General features: G+C 43.9%; 1 protein-coding gene across 1 annotated transcript in view; it reads right to left on the bottom strand.

Annotated features, from left to right (window-relative positions):
- Positions 1-16405, bottom strand: part of LOC139235011 (serine/threonine-protein phosphatase 2A 55 kDa regulatory subunit B alpha isoform) — a 97238-nt gene that overhangs the window by 24906 nt on the left and 55927 nt on the right. The window contains exons 3-4 of the mRNA XM_070866088.1: positions 11245-11342; positions 6060-6225 (exon numbers count right to left, since the gene is read on the bottom strand). Of these exons, the coding sequence (XP_070722189.1) occupies positions 6060-6225; positions 11245-11342 (264 nt within the window). The remainder of the gene's footprint in view (positions 1-6059; positions 6226-11244; positions 11343-16405) is intronic.

Raw genomic sequence — 16405 nt, 5'->3', positions numbered from 1 at the left:
ACCGGTTTGGAAAGGTTGTGGAGCTGCCTGTTTGTTTTAGCTCCACCCACTTTTTCAAACAAAGTGAAGTTTTTTAACCCTTCATAGTGTTGTCCTGTATATGGGAAGTTTAAGACATTTTAAGTTAGAAGCGCAGGTGTGGATTTATTCGGATGAGAAGTTACGGAGCTAGGAAATGCACACAGGGTAGGTTTGTTGAGACATGGTCCCGGTGGTTAAAAGTTGTAATACCTTTTTTTTTTTAAAAGCCTTTGTGGGTCTCTCAAGGTGCAGGCTGGGGGAGTACACTCTCATTGTCCTTGGTGTAAAATCTTGGTGCAAAAGCTTCTAGCTCAGTAAGAGGATTTTTTTTTGATAAAAAGTGGCAGTACAATATTTGAATTGGGATTTTGAGATATTTCAGGTGATCTCCATGATCAACATTTTGGGTGCATTGGAAAAATCTTGGGTTTGGAAGCCTTTTAATAAAATTAGAAAACAAGTACTTTACATTCTGTGATCTGGGAATCACTATAAGCATAAATGAGAAGTCCGTGTAACACACCGATTCTTCCGGTTCAGAAGCCCAATAGTGACAAATGGAGGTTTGTCAATGACCTACGAACTGTGAATGAATCTACTATATTCTCACAATGCTTAAAGAAGGATTTGGAATGAAGTATCCCGGAATGCTTTCCAGAGTCTTAAGCAGCCCCTCACTTCAGCACCAGCCTTGGGATTACCAGATTACACTAAGCTATTCAACTTATTTGTGCATCACAAAATCGGGTTTTGCACAATCTGTTTTGACTCAGTTACATGGGGACAGGCAGCGACCGGTAGCGTATTTCAGTACCCAACTAGACCCAGTGGCACGCGGATGTCTTCCTTCGTTGGCAGCAGCTTATTATGCTATGCAACAGGCTCAGACAATAACTCGAAATCATCAGACCATTTTGTATATCCCACACTCTCGAGATTTTACTTACTAAATGTGCCACCCAACACCTAACCTCCGCAAGAACCACTAAATATGAGGTCGAACTGTTATCAAATCCGAATCTTATCAAAAGATGCACTACCTTAAATCCAGCCACTCTACTCCCCACGGAAGACGACGGCGAACCCCATTCATGTGAAATGGTAACCGAATTAGTGACTAAACCAAGTATCAATCTAACAGATGTACCAATGTGTAACCCTGATCTAGTGTACTATGTTGACGGATCAGCCTTACAAAATGATAGGGGCCAACCTAGAGCAGCTTGTGCAATTGTAACCCAGTTTAATGTTGTCGAAACAGCCTCTCTTCCAGACTCCTTTTCAGCCCAACAAGCCGAATTGTTTGCGTTAACTCGAGACTGTATTCTGGCTGAAGGACACAGTTAATATCTACACTGACTCCAGGTATGCTTTTGGGGTATCACATGACTATGGACAAATTTGAAAGATTCGCGGGTACCTGACTTCTTCAGGAACCACTATCAAAAATGCAGAACAAGTGGAAAATCTCCTGCGAGCCATTCAATGCCCCTTGAAACTTGCCATTATCAAATGCCAAGCACATACAGGCCAGTCGAATGAGGTGGCACTTGGGAACGCCAGAGCTAATAATGCAGCTAAGTCAGCAGCTCTGTCAAAAGGGGGAATGCAGGTGTCATTGTTCCCACTAAGGAAAAATAATTGCTCAGACCCGCCACCCACTATTAATGACGTGCTGGCCTTTCAGACACAGGCCAGTACGGAGGAGGTGGTGACCTGGACGAAGGATCAATGTTATAAAAATCCAGAAGGAATATGGGTTCACCACGACGGCCGCGTGGTGGTGCCCAAATCCTTACTTCCATGGATTGCCCGATGTGTTCATACATTCACACATGCAGGCAAAGGGGGATTGGCAGATTATATTTTGGCAACTTGGTATGCACCAGGTATTTCAGCAATTGCAAAACAAATCTGTGAAAATTGTGTTACCTGTCAGACAATGAATCCGGGTAAGATGGAAAAAGTAGAATCTGCTCCCACCCAAATCCAGTGGGGCCTTTTGTACATTTACAAATGGATTTTATTGAATTACCTATGTGTATGGGATTCAAGTATGTATTAGTTATTGTAGATGTGTTCTCTAGATGGATTGAAGCCTTTCCATGTAAAAAGGCCGATGCCACTACTGTTGCTAAATGTTTGTTAAAAGAAATCGTACCGCGCTTCGGAATCCCTGCTAAGCTTTCTAGTGATAACGGGTCACATTTCACGGGAACTGTTATAAGAGAAATATGTAAAGCTTTGCAGATTAATCAACATTTTCATTGCAGTTATCATCCACAATCAGTTGGACTTGTTGAAAGATATAATGGAATGCTTAAAAATAAGCTGGCAAAACTATGCAATGACACTGGACTGAAATGGACAGAACTGCTGCCCTTAGCTTTGATGGTAATGCGATCTGCAACCAACAGAACAAGAGGCCTGTCACCGCATGAGATAGTTATGGGACGTCCCCAACGACTACCTTTTACAGCACCATTTACTGCAAAACAAATGGACATCCACAAAATGGAGGAAAACATGTTGAATTATTGTATTGCACTAACCAAATGTATTTCCAGCTTTCATTCACAGGTAAAGGAAGCTCAAGTCAAGCCAGCGGAAGGGAAGTGTCATAACCTGGAGCCAGAGGAATTTGTTTACATCAAGATTTTTAAAAGAAAAAGCAGTCTACAGCCAAGATTCGAAGGACCATACCAGGTCTTGCTGGCGACCAATACTGCAATCAAGGTAAAGGAAAGACCAACATGGATCCACGCATCCCATTGCAAACGGGCACCCGACCAGGAGGAAGGGAAGAAGGAACCAGAGGAACAGAAAAAGGAAGACTGAATAAGGAACTGTATGGACTATGGGGACTGATGGTGCTGGGCTTGACATGGTTTTACTTCGCATTTTTGATTACACCAGGGGTACAGACCTGCCACCGAAGGGAATTGCACGTAAACGTATTTATGGCACTGAGTCATCGGTATGCTCAAGAAAGAAACTTGTCAAGTTGTTGGATATGTTCCCATGTGCCTGTCCACTCCAAAGGGGGTATTCCCCTGAGATCTGTCCCCTTTAACGAATCAGAAATGGTAGAATGGTTGACAGTGCAAATAAGGACAAACCTAACTAAGGGGCCAGAAACGAAGGAGCAAACAGAATGGAGGTTGGCAGGGTATGAACTTACAGCCTTCCAAGGATGGTACCAGCCCAATTATGATAATAACCATCAGCCTTCCTTCCTAAGCATTACTCCCAGAATAGAAAATCCCAAAGGTATAATATGCCGAGTGAGTAATGAAACTAAAGGACCAGAAATGGGACGCAGCAAGTGTTCCCAAATGACTAAATGGCAAGCCACAACTAACCCCACTGAGAGAAAGATAGCAACCGTTGGCTGGACAATGGTCCATAACAAAGCCCCAGGTGAAGGGTGGGAAGGTGAGACCACTCGAGTAGGGATGGCGCGAAAGGACCAGGAGCTGACGTCCTATAATTGCACCTACTTTATTTGTGGCCATAAAGCCTACCCATGGTTACCAGCCAACTGGACAGGGTCCTGTTACTTAGGATATGTGGTACCCCTTATCAGATCAGTAAAGACTCCAAGGGAGGCCTATGGAAGTCACAGATTTAAACGGAATTTGACGTGGCTAAACGGAATATTCAAGGTAATAGTGCCACCCTATGGAATAGCATTGACCGAATGGCAGTTAGGGGAACTGGCTAACTTAGTCGAATCAGTAGCCAACGCAACTTCCCAAGCCTTTGAAGGGATAAATGACGAAATGGTAGCTATTCGAACAGTGGCTCTCCAAAATCGTATGGCCTTAGATTATCTCCTAGCCAAGGAGGGAGGGACATGCGCATTAATAGGTGAAGTATGCTGTATGTATATCCCAGATAAATCAGAAGAAATCGGCAGTCTAGCTGAATACATCAGGAAAAAGGTAATCGAGTATAAACAGACAGTTGGCCAGGACGGTATCACCTTGTGGGGTTGGGCATCGGGATGGTTGGGATCCCTAGGGAAATCTGTGGTACAGGGTTTGATCATATTCCTGCTGATAGTCTTCGCCCTGTATCTATTATTTGTCGTCGTTAAGTGTTGCTGTGCCAGGGTGGGAGAAACTATGTTACCTACCGAGACCGCGGCTAGAGTTATGGTAGTAACAACTGCTGAAGGCTCTTGTGTGGAAATGGAAATGGAGAGACTGTACAAGATCAGAATGGATTGAGTTGTCCTTGTGAAGGACAAAATGGGGGAATGTGGAAATGTATTTTTATCTAAGCTGATACCATACGGTATTTGTGTGCCCTTTGCAATATATATATATATAACAAAATGGAGTCCTGGCCCTTCCAGAACTTTCTGCATTTTAGCAGTCAGCTTGCATAAACAGCTAAACCTGGTTTGAGATGGCCATCAGACAGCTAGGAGACAAGTCATGCTGAGACAAGTACCCCCCCCCCATGGTGCTCTCCTATTGTCTACACGACAGGAGTTCCATGTCACCCCACCCTTATCTTCTAGACTCAAACCACCAGCCATTATCTCTTGTAGAGACCTCATCCATTTGATGCAAACAGATAAACTGACCAAGAAATTGAACAATCCTGACGCAATACAAGATAGCCCATTACCTCATTCTCATGGAGTAATGGCCTGCTGGCCAACTGATAACCCTGACAAAAGGAAATATCTGTAAACCATGTCAGGACCAGGATATAGTAATTAACTCTATCTGTATTCACTGACTGTGAGACAGAGCCAATACACAGGGAGAGGCCATAACTTGGGTTTTACTGTATAAATATCTTGTGAAACTGTACCATTGCGGAGGTGTTCACTTAGCCATTGACTGAGTGTGACTTGCCCCTTGCTAGCAAGTAAATTAAAGAAACTTCTGCTGGAGCTGTAAGTGTCAGACTCATTCTTTTCGGAGGTCGAGATTTCGACAGCACACACTATGGAAAGTGGGGGAATTCAACCAGAAACCCCAATTCTAATTGCTATCTAGTGCCACGCTCCATCTTGGTGCAGGACAGGACAGACTTCAACAGCCTGACAGCTCTCGCATGGAGAGTGACCACCAGGTTGAGGTAATAGAGGGTAACAAGTACCTGTGGACTAGTACCCCAAAGCCTTCACAAGAGGAGAGAAATCATTTGCAAACAGTCCGAGATCCACAAAACCATTCTTTGTAGTATTTCTGCAAGTAGGACGGCAGTGGGGCATTTTGGGGAAATGGAAGCTAAAGAGAGACTGAAAAAGACAAGATTCCTGCTCATGTTCTCTGTTGGAAGTGTCATTCTGTGGACAATGGGGTGCGAGCAGGACCATGATGACTAGCACAGTGAATAGACTGCTGACATTCGCTGTTAAGAGTCATCAGAATCGTCATCATAGGCGGTCCCTCGAATGAGATGATTTGCTTCCACACCAAAAGGGATGAGTTCATACATGTTTCAATGAAGGACCCAATGTTCCAGTCCTGAACTCCACGGGTAGGGATGGAAGATGCCTGTGCGTGGATTTTTTTTAACGTGTGGTGACCGTTGCACACCAGCCACCACACGGGCTTGACAGAGCTAGGTCTTTATTCAGTGGCACAGGTTAACCAGGACAACTGGAGACCTGCTCTGCTGCACGGACCTAGTACGCACACATATCGCAGTGTGGGCTGGCCCGTGCTGCCCCATGACCCTCGGCTCATACCCTCATTTGCCACACCTCCGCCACGATCTCCCCTCTCCTCCGCTGTGCCTGGGCCCCGCCGATGTTCCAGCCCACGCTCTAACCAGCCACCGGGGCTACCCCGACTTGCGAGAAGACACCACCGCAGGTCGGGAGTATAAAGAGCTGGAGCATGCCACTGCAGCTTCCAGTGCGAGTCGTCCCGAGCGTGCGACGACTTTGAGGTGGGAGACTGGGTGACGTCATCAGAATAGTGGCTACTTAGACGAGGTACGGAAGGCAGCGTTGCCAGTGGAACCATCCTGAGCAAGAGGATTAATTAAATTTTGGGAAAAAAGGAACTTACCATTTGTCGAGAGCAGGAACTGTGCAGCGTTTTGCTGGGGTAACCATCTAATTTTATTGATCTTTTCTTCGATTTCTAAACTTTTCAAGTAGTCAAATTCTGGTTCGTGGCTCTGAAAAGTACTGTAAACATTGTATTCACCTCTGCAATGAGGCTGGTTTTTGTTCTGCAAGAAACAAAAGAAATTAGATCAACACTGCTACGCTAATTATAATCGGGATGGGGAAATTGCAACAACTTGTATTTACATCAGCCTTCAACGTAGTAAAACGTCCCAAGGTGCTTCATAGGACTGTTATCAACCAAAATTTGACATTGAGCCACGTAAGGAGATATTAGGGCAGATGACCAAAAGCTTGATCAAAGCAGTAAGTTTTAAGGAGCGTCTTAAAGGAGGAGAGGTAGAGAGGCGGAGAGGTTTAGGGAGGGAAATCCAGAGCTTGGGGCCTAGGCAGCTGAAGGCATGGCCACCAATAGTTGAGTGATTAAAATAGTGATGCTCAAGAGGCCAGAATTAGAGGAGCGCAGATATCTTGGGAGCTGGAGGAGATTGCAGAGATAGGGAGGGGCGAGGCCATGGAGGGAGTTGGAAATAAGGATGAGAATTTTTAAATCGAGGGAGAAGGTAATTGGGTCTTTTTTTTTTAATTCTGAATTTGGTGGGGTTTAAGGTAATTTTCTCTTGGATAAGGTGAGGGATATTCAATGCGCCTGTTTCGGCAATTCAGATAGACACTGCAGATCTCTCAGCACTATTGAAAGATCAAAGTGTTCTCTTGCTGTCCTGATCAACATCCCCTTTTCAAACACCAGAAAGTCATTCATTGCAGAGCTATTTATGGAATTTTACTTTGGTTGCCTACTTCACAGTGAACTTCCAAGTAATTCATTGAATACATTTGCCTTTGAAATGTTTGAGTTGTGATGGATGTACATTCATGTGCTGTTCCAAGATTAAATAACTTGCTGATTTAAATTTAAAAAATCACTAGCTGAAAACAAGGTTCAGCACTCCCATTATAGCTCAGACAAGCAAACCTGTCCAGTCTTACTTTAGGAGGTAGAACTGAGGCAATAAACTTTCTAAAATCAAATTCCTGCACAGTCAACAAATCTGCAAACGTGTTCTTTGCTTACAAAGCCATGGTAGACCTCATAAGTGGCACTAGACATTCAAGTTAGCCCAGTTCTGTCCTGCTGTCACAGCAGTCCCCATACAATAATACACAGATTGATGCATCACTTGCTTCATTAGAACATGCATGCTTATGTCATCACAGATTACTGTCACAGTAACACTCCCTCGGACTTGTACTTTCAAAAGAATTTGAGAGAGAGAACACGGATTCTGCTCCAACTCCTCCCAATCAAAACCAGTATTTCAACTCAACTCCTCGCTGCCGAACATGTGAATCTGGGTTCCACTTTGGAACCACATAACTGTACACATTCAGTCACATTACAATCAACACACCAAGGAACACAGCCTGAAGTGGAAATAGTTTTTTTTTAATATATAAAAGAGGTATCAAAGATACAGACCCATCTCTTCTGTAACTATAGGCATGTGGAGCAATTCAACAGCTAGACAACTTCTCTGGTTTTGGTCCAACCTCCCTCAAAGACCATTCGGCCCAACAAAGCACCCACATCAAATGGTTACGCCTCCACACCAATTCAAACTGTGCAAAGTTCAGGTGCAACAGTCCATTGATTAAACTTGGACAGGCACAGCAATACCTTCCCTGGATGTAATCTCGTATCGCTTCCGCGTCATATCCGCTGCAGTACAACAACCAGTGCAAAGCAAAATTTGAAAGGTTTCCAAACAATCGGGTGAAATTACATGGGAACTTTTTGCAACTTGAATTTTAATAAATTACTTCTAGGAGAGAACTGATATGAATAAAAGGCATGGAATAATAATCATGGGAGATTTTAACGACCCATAAATAAACTGGCAGGGGAAAGGAAATGGAGTTTTACAGTGTGTGACTCCATTCTTTACCCAGTATATAAGCCCAAGAGAGGAATCATTGCTGAATCTAAAAATGGGAGGTGATTCAGCAGATAAAAGTAGGGGAGCATCCGGGCAACAGTGATCACAACATAATAAAGTTTAAGATAATGTAAGGCAAAGAACAAAGTAATAGAGTGAAAAAAAGCTAAGTATGAGAGCATGAGTATGGAACAAGGGAAGGTAAACTGGAAAAAATACTGACATAGAACAGCAGTGGATACAGATTCACAAATAATTAAAGGCCATAAAAAGTGTAAACAAAGTAATAGAACTGAAAGTATAGAAGTTATGTTAAACTTGTATCGAACTTTGGTTAGACCAAACGGAATACTGTGCACAGTTCTGGTCTCCATATTACAAAAAGGATACAGAAGCACTGGAGAAAGTGCAAAAAAGATTTACAAGGGTGATACCAGAACAGAGAGGGCACAACTATCTGGAAATACTGAACAGCCTGGGGCTCATTTCTTTAGAAAAATAAAAGAGGTGACCCGATAGAGGTCTTTAAAATTATGAAGTGGTTCGATAGGGTAGAACTGGAGAAGTTGTTTCCACTTCTAGGTAGTCCAAACCTCAAGTCCATAAATATAAGATAGTCACTAATAAATCAAAGGAATTCAGGAGAAATTCCTTTAATCAGAGAGTGGTGATAATGTGGAACTTGCTACCACAAGGAGTGGTTGAGGCATCAATGAATTAAAGAGAAAGGAACAAAAGGGTGTGTTAATAGGAGGAGGCTCATGGAGCATCAACATCCGGCATAGCCTTATTGGGTCAAAGAAGAACATAAGAATTAGGAACAGGAGTAGGCCATCTAGCCCCTCGAGCCTGCTCCACCATTCAAAAAGATCATGGCTGATCTGGCCGTGGACTCAGCTCCACTTACCCGCCCGCTCCCCATAACTCTTAATTCCCTTATTGGTTAAAAATCTATCTATCTGTGATTTGAATACATTCAATGAGCTAGCCTGATCTGCTTCCCTGGGCAGAGAATTCCACAGATTCACAACCCTCTGGGAGAAGAAATTCCTTCTCAACTCGGTTTTAAATGGGCTCCCCCGTATTTTGAGGCTGTGCCCCCTAGTTCTAGTCTCCCCGACCAGTGGAAACAACCTCTCCGCCTCTATCTTGTCTATCCCTTTCATTATTTTAAATGTTTCTATAAGATCACCCCTCATCCTTTTGAACGCCAACGAGTAAAGACCCAGTCTACTCAATCTATCATCATAAGGTAACCCCCTCATCTCCGGAATCAGCCTAGTGAATCGTCTCTGTACCCCCTCCAAGGCTAGTATATCCTTCCTTAAGTAAGGTGACCAAAACTGCACGCAGTACTCCAGGTGCAGCCTCACCAATACCCTGTACAGTTGCAGCAGGGCCTCCCTGCTTTTGTACTCCATCTCTCTCGCAATGAAGGCCAACATTCCATTCACCTTCCTGATTACCTGCTGCACCTGCAAACTAACTTTTTGGGATTTATGCACAAGGACCCCCAGGTCCCTCTGCACCGCAGCATGTTGTAATTTCTCCCCATTCAAATAATATTCCCCTTTACTGTTTCCCCCCGCCCCCCCCGCCCAAGGTGGATGACCTCATTTTCCGACATTGTATTCCATCTGCCAAACCTTAGCCCATTCGCTTAACCTAACTAAATCTCTTTGCAGCCTTTCTGTGCCCTCTACACAACCCGCTTTCCCACTAATCTTTGTCATCTGCAAATTTTGTTACACTACACTCTGTCCCCTCTTCCAGGTCATCTATGTATATTGTAAACAGTTGTGGTCCCAGCACCGATCCCTGTGGCACACCACTAACCACCGATTTCCAACCCGAAAAGGACTCATTTATCCCGACTCTCTGCTTTCTGTTAGCCAGCCAATTCTCGATCCATGCTAATACATTTCCTCTGACTCAGTGTACCCTTCTGCAGTAACCTTTTGTGTGGCACCTTATCGAATGCCTTTTGGAAATCTAAATACACCACATCCATCTGTACACCTCTATCCACCATGCTCGTTATATCCTCAAAGAATTCCAATAAATTAGTTAAACTTCATGAATTTATGTTGCGTCTGCTTGATTGACTATTCCTATCTGGTTGTCCTGCTATTTCTTCCTTAATGATAGCTTCAAGCATTTTCCCCACTACAGATGTTAAACTAACCGGCCTATAGTTACCTGCCTTTTGTCTACCCCTTTTTTTAAACAGAGGCGTTACATTAGCTGCTTTCCAATCCGCTGGTACCTACCCAGAGTCCAGAGAATTTTGGTAGATTATAACGAATGCATCTGCTAAAACTTCCGCCATCTCTTTTAATACTCTGGGATACATTTCATCAGGACCAGGGGACTTGTCTACCTTGAGTCCCATTACCCTGTCCAGAACTACCTCCCTAGTGACAGTGATTGTCTCAAGGTCCTCCCTTCCCACATTCCTGTGGTCAGCAATTTTTGGCATGGTTTTTGTGACTTCCACTGAAGACCGAAGCAAAATAATTGTTTAAGGTCTCAGCCATTTCCACATTTCCCATTATTAAATCCCCCTTCTCATCTTCTAAGGGACCAACATTTACTTTAGTCACTCTCTTCCGTTTTATATATCGGTAAAAGCTTTTACTATCTGTTTTTATGTTTTGCGCAAGTTTACCTTCGTAATCTATCTTTCCTTTCTGTATTGCTTTCTTAGTCATTCTTTGCTGACGTTTAAAATTCTCCCAATCTTCTAGTTTCCCACTAACCTTGACCACCTTATACGCATTGGTTTTTAATTTGACACTCTCCTTTATTTTCTTGGTTATCCACGGCTGGTTATCCCTTCTCTTACCGCCCTTCTTTTTCACTGCAATATATTTTTATTGAGCACTATGAAAGAGCTCCTTAAAAGTCCTCCACTGTTCCTCAATTGTGCCCATTTCTGTGCTGTAAATCCATGTAATTCTATGCAACACAGCATGTTGGCATGTGTAGTTTTTCCTGGTGCATTATTATCAATATACAAATTAAGCATGGTGACAACACTGGAACAATGGGTTACCATGAATGATACTCGCACCACTCTACGGCATGTCTTACACCACCAAGCTGCACAATGCCAACTTTACTATGATACTTTATTCAATCGGGAGCTGAAAGGATTTGTTGATGCGCTACGCAGATAGCACTCACCTCTTGCTCCTGCTGGAATATGACGACTCTACCCCCTTTGTCCCCAGTTGCTAGTAATTCTCCAGAGTGGTTGAATTCTACTGTGGAAATAATATCAGCTGTAAAGAACGAAAAGATAGAAAGATTAGTACAATGAATGCAGGCACTTGAATTCTGCCAACATAAAGTGCACCTCTGGGTCATGCTCAACAGTGCAGTTTTGACCCAGGTAACCAGATAAGGAACGAATCATGAGGTGAGGCCATATCTTATGGGGCACACCACTTGCCAGGCAAATGTGGATACCATGAAGGCCCATTGTGCACACACATTTGAAACACTGCTGTCCATATGCACTGTCACGCTGAGCACCATCTCTGTCGGCTAACCGCAAAATACAGATTATAAGTCCACGTTGGACATGAGACAGTGACGACATACAGGCGGTGTCCAGGTACATGCCTCGAATTATTTACACATCCCATTCACTGCTTTTTCTTTTTTCAAAAACACATTCAGGCTGTTGTTATAAGACAGGTACTAGTACTGTACACAGACCTGGGGACAGCACAACCAAGTTACACTGCAGGTACCAGTGCTTCGATATATTGACGTGGAGCCATGCCACGGTAACTGGTGCTTCTTCACAGCAATGTGGGGACGGCAGACCCAAGTTATGCTGTTGTCTTTCAAATAATTCTGTACTTGCTTGCTTAGAGCTGCACTCACCTGCTTTCCGAAAGCCTGTTTAACTTTTAATGCTCAGGTTTTTCTGTTCTTGAATATTAAATACTAAGACCCTAGCATTTGTGGGTGAGAGAAAATCAGCCAGGGTTCCTGCCGATGTTCCCTCTAAGCTGCGAGCGTGCGCGGCCGTGCAGTGATCTGCAATGTCCAGCGCAGGCCGCTCAAGCTTTTCCATTGGACATACAGCGCAAGCACAGAAATTTAAAGGGACGGCGCATTGAAATAAACAGGCCGCACAGAACATAGTGCAGCTCACAGGGAACATTGGTTCATGCTCCTGGAAAGTATGTGTGGATGGTGGACAAGGTCAGCTTCAGGCTCGGGTGTGATGTCCTCCACTGTGAAGGCCGTGCATGGAGTAGCCTTTTGGGTGAGGTATTGTTCCCTCAGCAGGTTAATACCAACACAAGGAAGAATATTTGGTTCCGCTTGAAACAATCAGGCCAGTGAAATAGCAAGTCTCAGCATTTAGTCAAGAATGTATACTGCTGCTGTTACTTCCAACATAATCTACAGAACAGGCAGCTCAAGTGCCTCTGTGACAGTGGCAGCCCACACATACACCGATACCTAATGGAGGTCTTGAAAATTAGGATTGGGGTTGATATAATAGATGTAGAGAAAAGGTTGAGCTAGGGGCCATAAATATAAGATAGTCACTAATAAATCTAACAGGGAATTCAGGAGAAACCCAGAGAGTGGTGAGAATGTGGAACTCGCTGCCACAGGGAGTGGTTGAGGTGAATAGCAGAGATGCATTAAAGGGGGAGCTGGATGAACACACAGGGAGAAAGGAATAGAGGGTGATGCTGATAGGGTGAGATGAAGTCGGGTGGGAGGCAATGTTCCCTGTAATTTTTGGGGGGCTGCGTGGCCCCTTTAACAGGCTGTGAGGCCCATCCGCTCATGCGTGTTTTTTACATGTAGAAGCCAATAAGCCAGCTGCGTGGGTCAGCCGCGCAACTTAAAGGGAACATCGATTTAGGGGGCTCCTGTGAAGCATAAACACCGCACAAATCTGCTGGGCTGAATGGCCCATTTCTGTTGTAAGTGCTATGCAACTCTCTAATATTTCTAAATATGCAACTAAATAACCAATTCAATCAAACTGCTCAGGAAATTCATCCTGCTGCTGTTCAATGATTTTTTTGTAGGTGAAATTTTGATCGATTAATGTTTAAGCAAACTAGTTTATGTGCAATAATTCCAATTTTACCCAAATCATCAATGGATTTTTGGGAGGGGGGTGGGGGTGTAAGAGAGAAAATAGATGTCACCAACACTTGCACCTCAGATCTTTACCACACACTAAAGGCTCTTTTGCAGGATGGGGCATCATCAACTCCAAATATAAACTGCAATCTACGGAGCCTTTGCTTCAACCTCAGCTCAGTGGTAACACCCTGCGTCAGAAGGTCGTAGATTCAAGCCCCACTGCAGAGACTTCAGCACACAATCTAGGCCGACACCTCTGTGCAGTCTTCAAGATTACACATTAAACCAAGGCCCTGTCTGCACACACTCAGCTGGACATTAAAAGATCCTAGGACACAATTTGAAGAGCAGTGGAGCTCGCCGGGAGTTTCTGGCTAATATGTATCCCTCAACCAACATCACTAAAACAGATTACCCGGCCATGAATCTCCTGTGTGTTGGGACCTTGCTGTGCACAAATGTCACCGTTCCCTGTATTACAACAGCGACTACATTTCAAATGTGCTTCAAAGGCTGTGAAGCACTTTAGGAAGTGCAGAGAATTGTGACCAGGCACTATAATAAATGCTCTCTAACGTTCCCGCCAAGCTGCGCAGTGGTCGAGGTCCCACGGAGGCTGCTCACCGGCTTTTATATGGAAGAAACAGCGCATGCGCGAAAATGTGAATGGCTCACGCAGCCAGTTAAAGGGACCGTGCATGAGAAACAAATTAGAGGGAACACTGATGTACTCTCTTTCTTGGATAGCGTTACAAGTCGAAATTCACTCGACAGCAGCAGGGATTCAGGTTTCCAGCTATTCTAATCTGTGCCAGTACACCGAACTCTCTGGGTGGCCTCGGACACACACTGAGCGGCTTCACCATACTGTATCATGACACAAAGTGCCATCGTGATGCAAGTACACAGACCTGCAGAACAGCTCGGTTGTCAGGTTCCTGGGCAGGCTTTCCCACTGCACACGCACAGCGTAGTGTTCGAAAGCTCACAGCTCTGCCAGAAGCATTCTGCTCACGCGCAGAACAGTCTTGTACCTTTTAATTCAAAATCGTTTAATTTAAATTATCCTGTAATTCTACTTTTGTCAGCACTAAATTTCCACTTCACAGTGTGATTTATATTGTTTAATTCAATTTTTCAGGAGTAGACCGCACTTCAACCATCTAAATTCAGAGCAGCACTGATTTGGGGGGTGGGGGGGGGGACACGCACCTCCGAAATGCAGGATAGGTGCCTAAACGAAGAGCCAAGCATCTTATTTTGGCCATGCCACTGGGCAGAAACCAAACATTGCATGCCCCTCAACAGCCTGCTACTCAAAATAGCTCCAAGTCCATCCCAATAGTTCCCGAGCAAGCATTTTGAATATCACTCTCGCAATATGCAACGGAACACAAGAAAAATCCGATGGGTGATCCCATATCAAACTGATCTTATCCTCATTTTATCAATGCTCCACTGAACCACTTGTTGCTCCTAAGCTTCAAATGACACCATTTTAGTCATACATATACATCTCTTTATCCTGAGCTTTAAATGCTTTGCCCTACACAACCTTTTGCCCATTTGCTTCCTCGCTGTATTGAAATCAGAACACTGCATTGTCTCATTCTTTCTCAGAACCTCAAACTTGTGCAACTCCTGACTTCACTCAGTGTTTCTCTCTTTGCACAATCAGAAAAGGTTTCTAGAACCCAAGTACCACGTCACAGCCACTGGGTCGGAATTTATCTGCTCGCCTCACCTTCTGTCCAGCACTTTTCAACCTCGGTGGGCCAGTCACCCAGGTTTCTACATTGAATAAAAAGTGCTTCCTCACAAGGAAGGAGGCAAGAGCAGAGTGCGTCACCCCAAAACCGGAAACCATCACAATTCAAAGCAGACATCTTCAGAAATACCGTGCAGGCACTACCCACCTCTCATCTCACCAGATACTGCAACAGGGTCCAAGGCAAGAGGAATCTTCAAAAGACAGAGCCTTACCTTCAGCAAAATTAAATCAAACGTCACTTTGCACAGCCAATTTCCACCCACTGTTGTATCTATTTTTGCAGTGCTTTAGCAGAGTTCTTATTCATTATTCTGTCAGATCAGAGCAAATTGCTCTCTCCAAATGGCAATCACCATCTCAACCCTTTATTATAAAAATTAGATCGAACTACTGAATATGAATTATAATGTTTTTTTAAAATCACACGTGGTTGAAATCCTTCACATTCCCTTTCTCATCACTTCATGCCTTCGTCTTAAAACAGAAGACCAAGTTTGCCTGCTTCCACATTGTTCCATCAATACATCTCCCACCCACCTCCACTTTGGCGTTCAGTTGCTCAAAGAGGGCGATGTTATTTGGGGAGGTGGTCGAGGAGTCAGAGTTCAAAATTATAAAGAAACTGAACATGATTTTTTTTTCGGACTTGGAAAAGGTCATTGCTCCAAAAAAGCTGTTCCTTTTTAATGGCTCAATCCTACCAGCCTGCCATCTCACTATATCCTTGAATCCCTTCTCTCTCCACAAACATTAAGTGCCCCATGAACCCATTTATCTCGTCCTTCAGAGACCTTCCCTATTGACTCCATCACCTTTTCGGCAGACAATAATCTACCCGACTCGATTCCAAACTTCCCTTCACCATAGTCACCAATTTGCCTGGATCACCTTTCATAATATCGAAGCCTTCAATTCGGTCAAGAGTGAAGTAAGGAAGGAAGACTTGCAATTATACAGGGCCTATGACAACCATCGGACATCCCAAAGCGCTTTACAACCAATGAAGTCATTTTTATTGTGTAGTTACTGTTGTAATGTGGGAAATGCAGCAGCCAATTTGCGCCCAGCAAGCTCCCACAAACTGCAATGTGATAATGACCAGATAATTGTTTTAGTGATTTTGATTGAGGGATAAATATTGGCCATGACACTGGTGATAACTTCCCTGCTCTTCTTTGAAACAGCACCATGGGATCTTTTACGTCAATCAGAGAGCAGACAGGGTTTAACGTCTTATCTGAAAGATGCCTCCTCTTTCCTGATGAAAATAAGCTCAGCTTCATTAACTTTTCGCTGAACTTAAATCATCATTTTGCTCTCCTCTGCTCCCTCTCAAGGGCAATATTATCCTTTCTTTCACGAAGGAAGACACAAATAACCTTCCGGATGTACTAGGCGGCCGAGGGTCTAGAGAGGAGGAGGAACTGAAGGATATCCTTCTTAGGCGGG

This window comes from Pristiophorus japonicus, chromosome 22, assembly GCF_044704955.1.
Source record: "Pristiophorus japonicus isolate sPriJap1 chromosome 22, sPriJap1.hap1, whole genome shotgun sequence".
In the NCBI taxonomy this organism is placed as follows: Eukaryota; Metazoa; Chordata; class Chondrichthyes; family Pristiophoridae; genus Pristiophorus; species Pristiophorus japonicus.
Note: the sequence above shows the minus strand (reverse complement) of the source record. Positions and strands in the feature narration are given on the sequence as shown.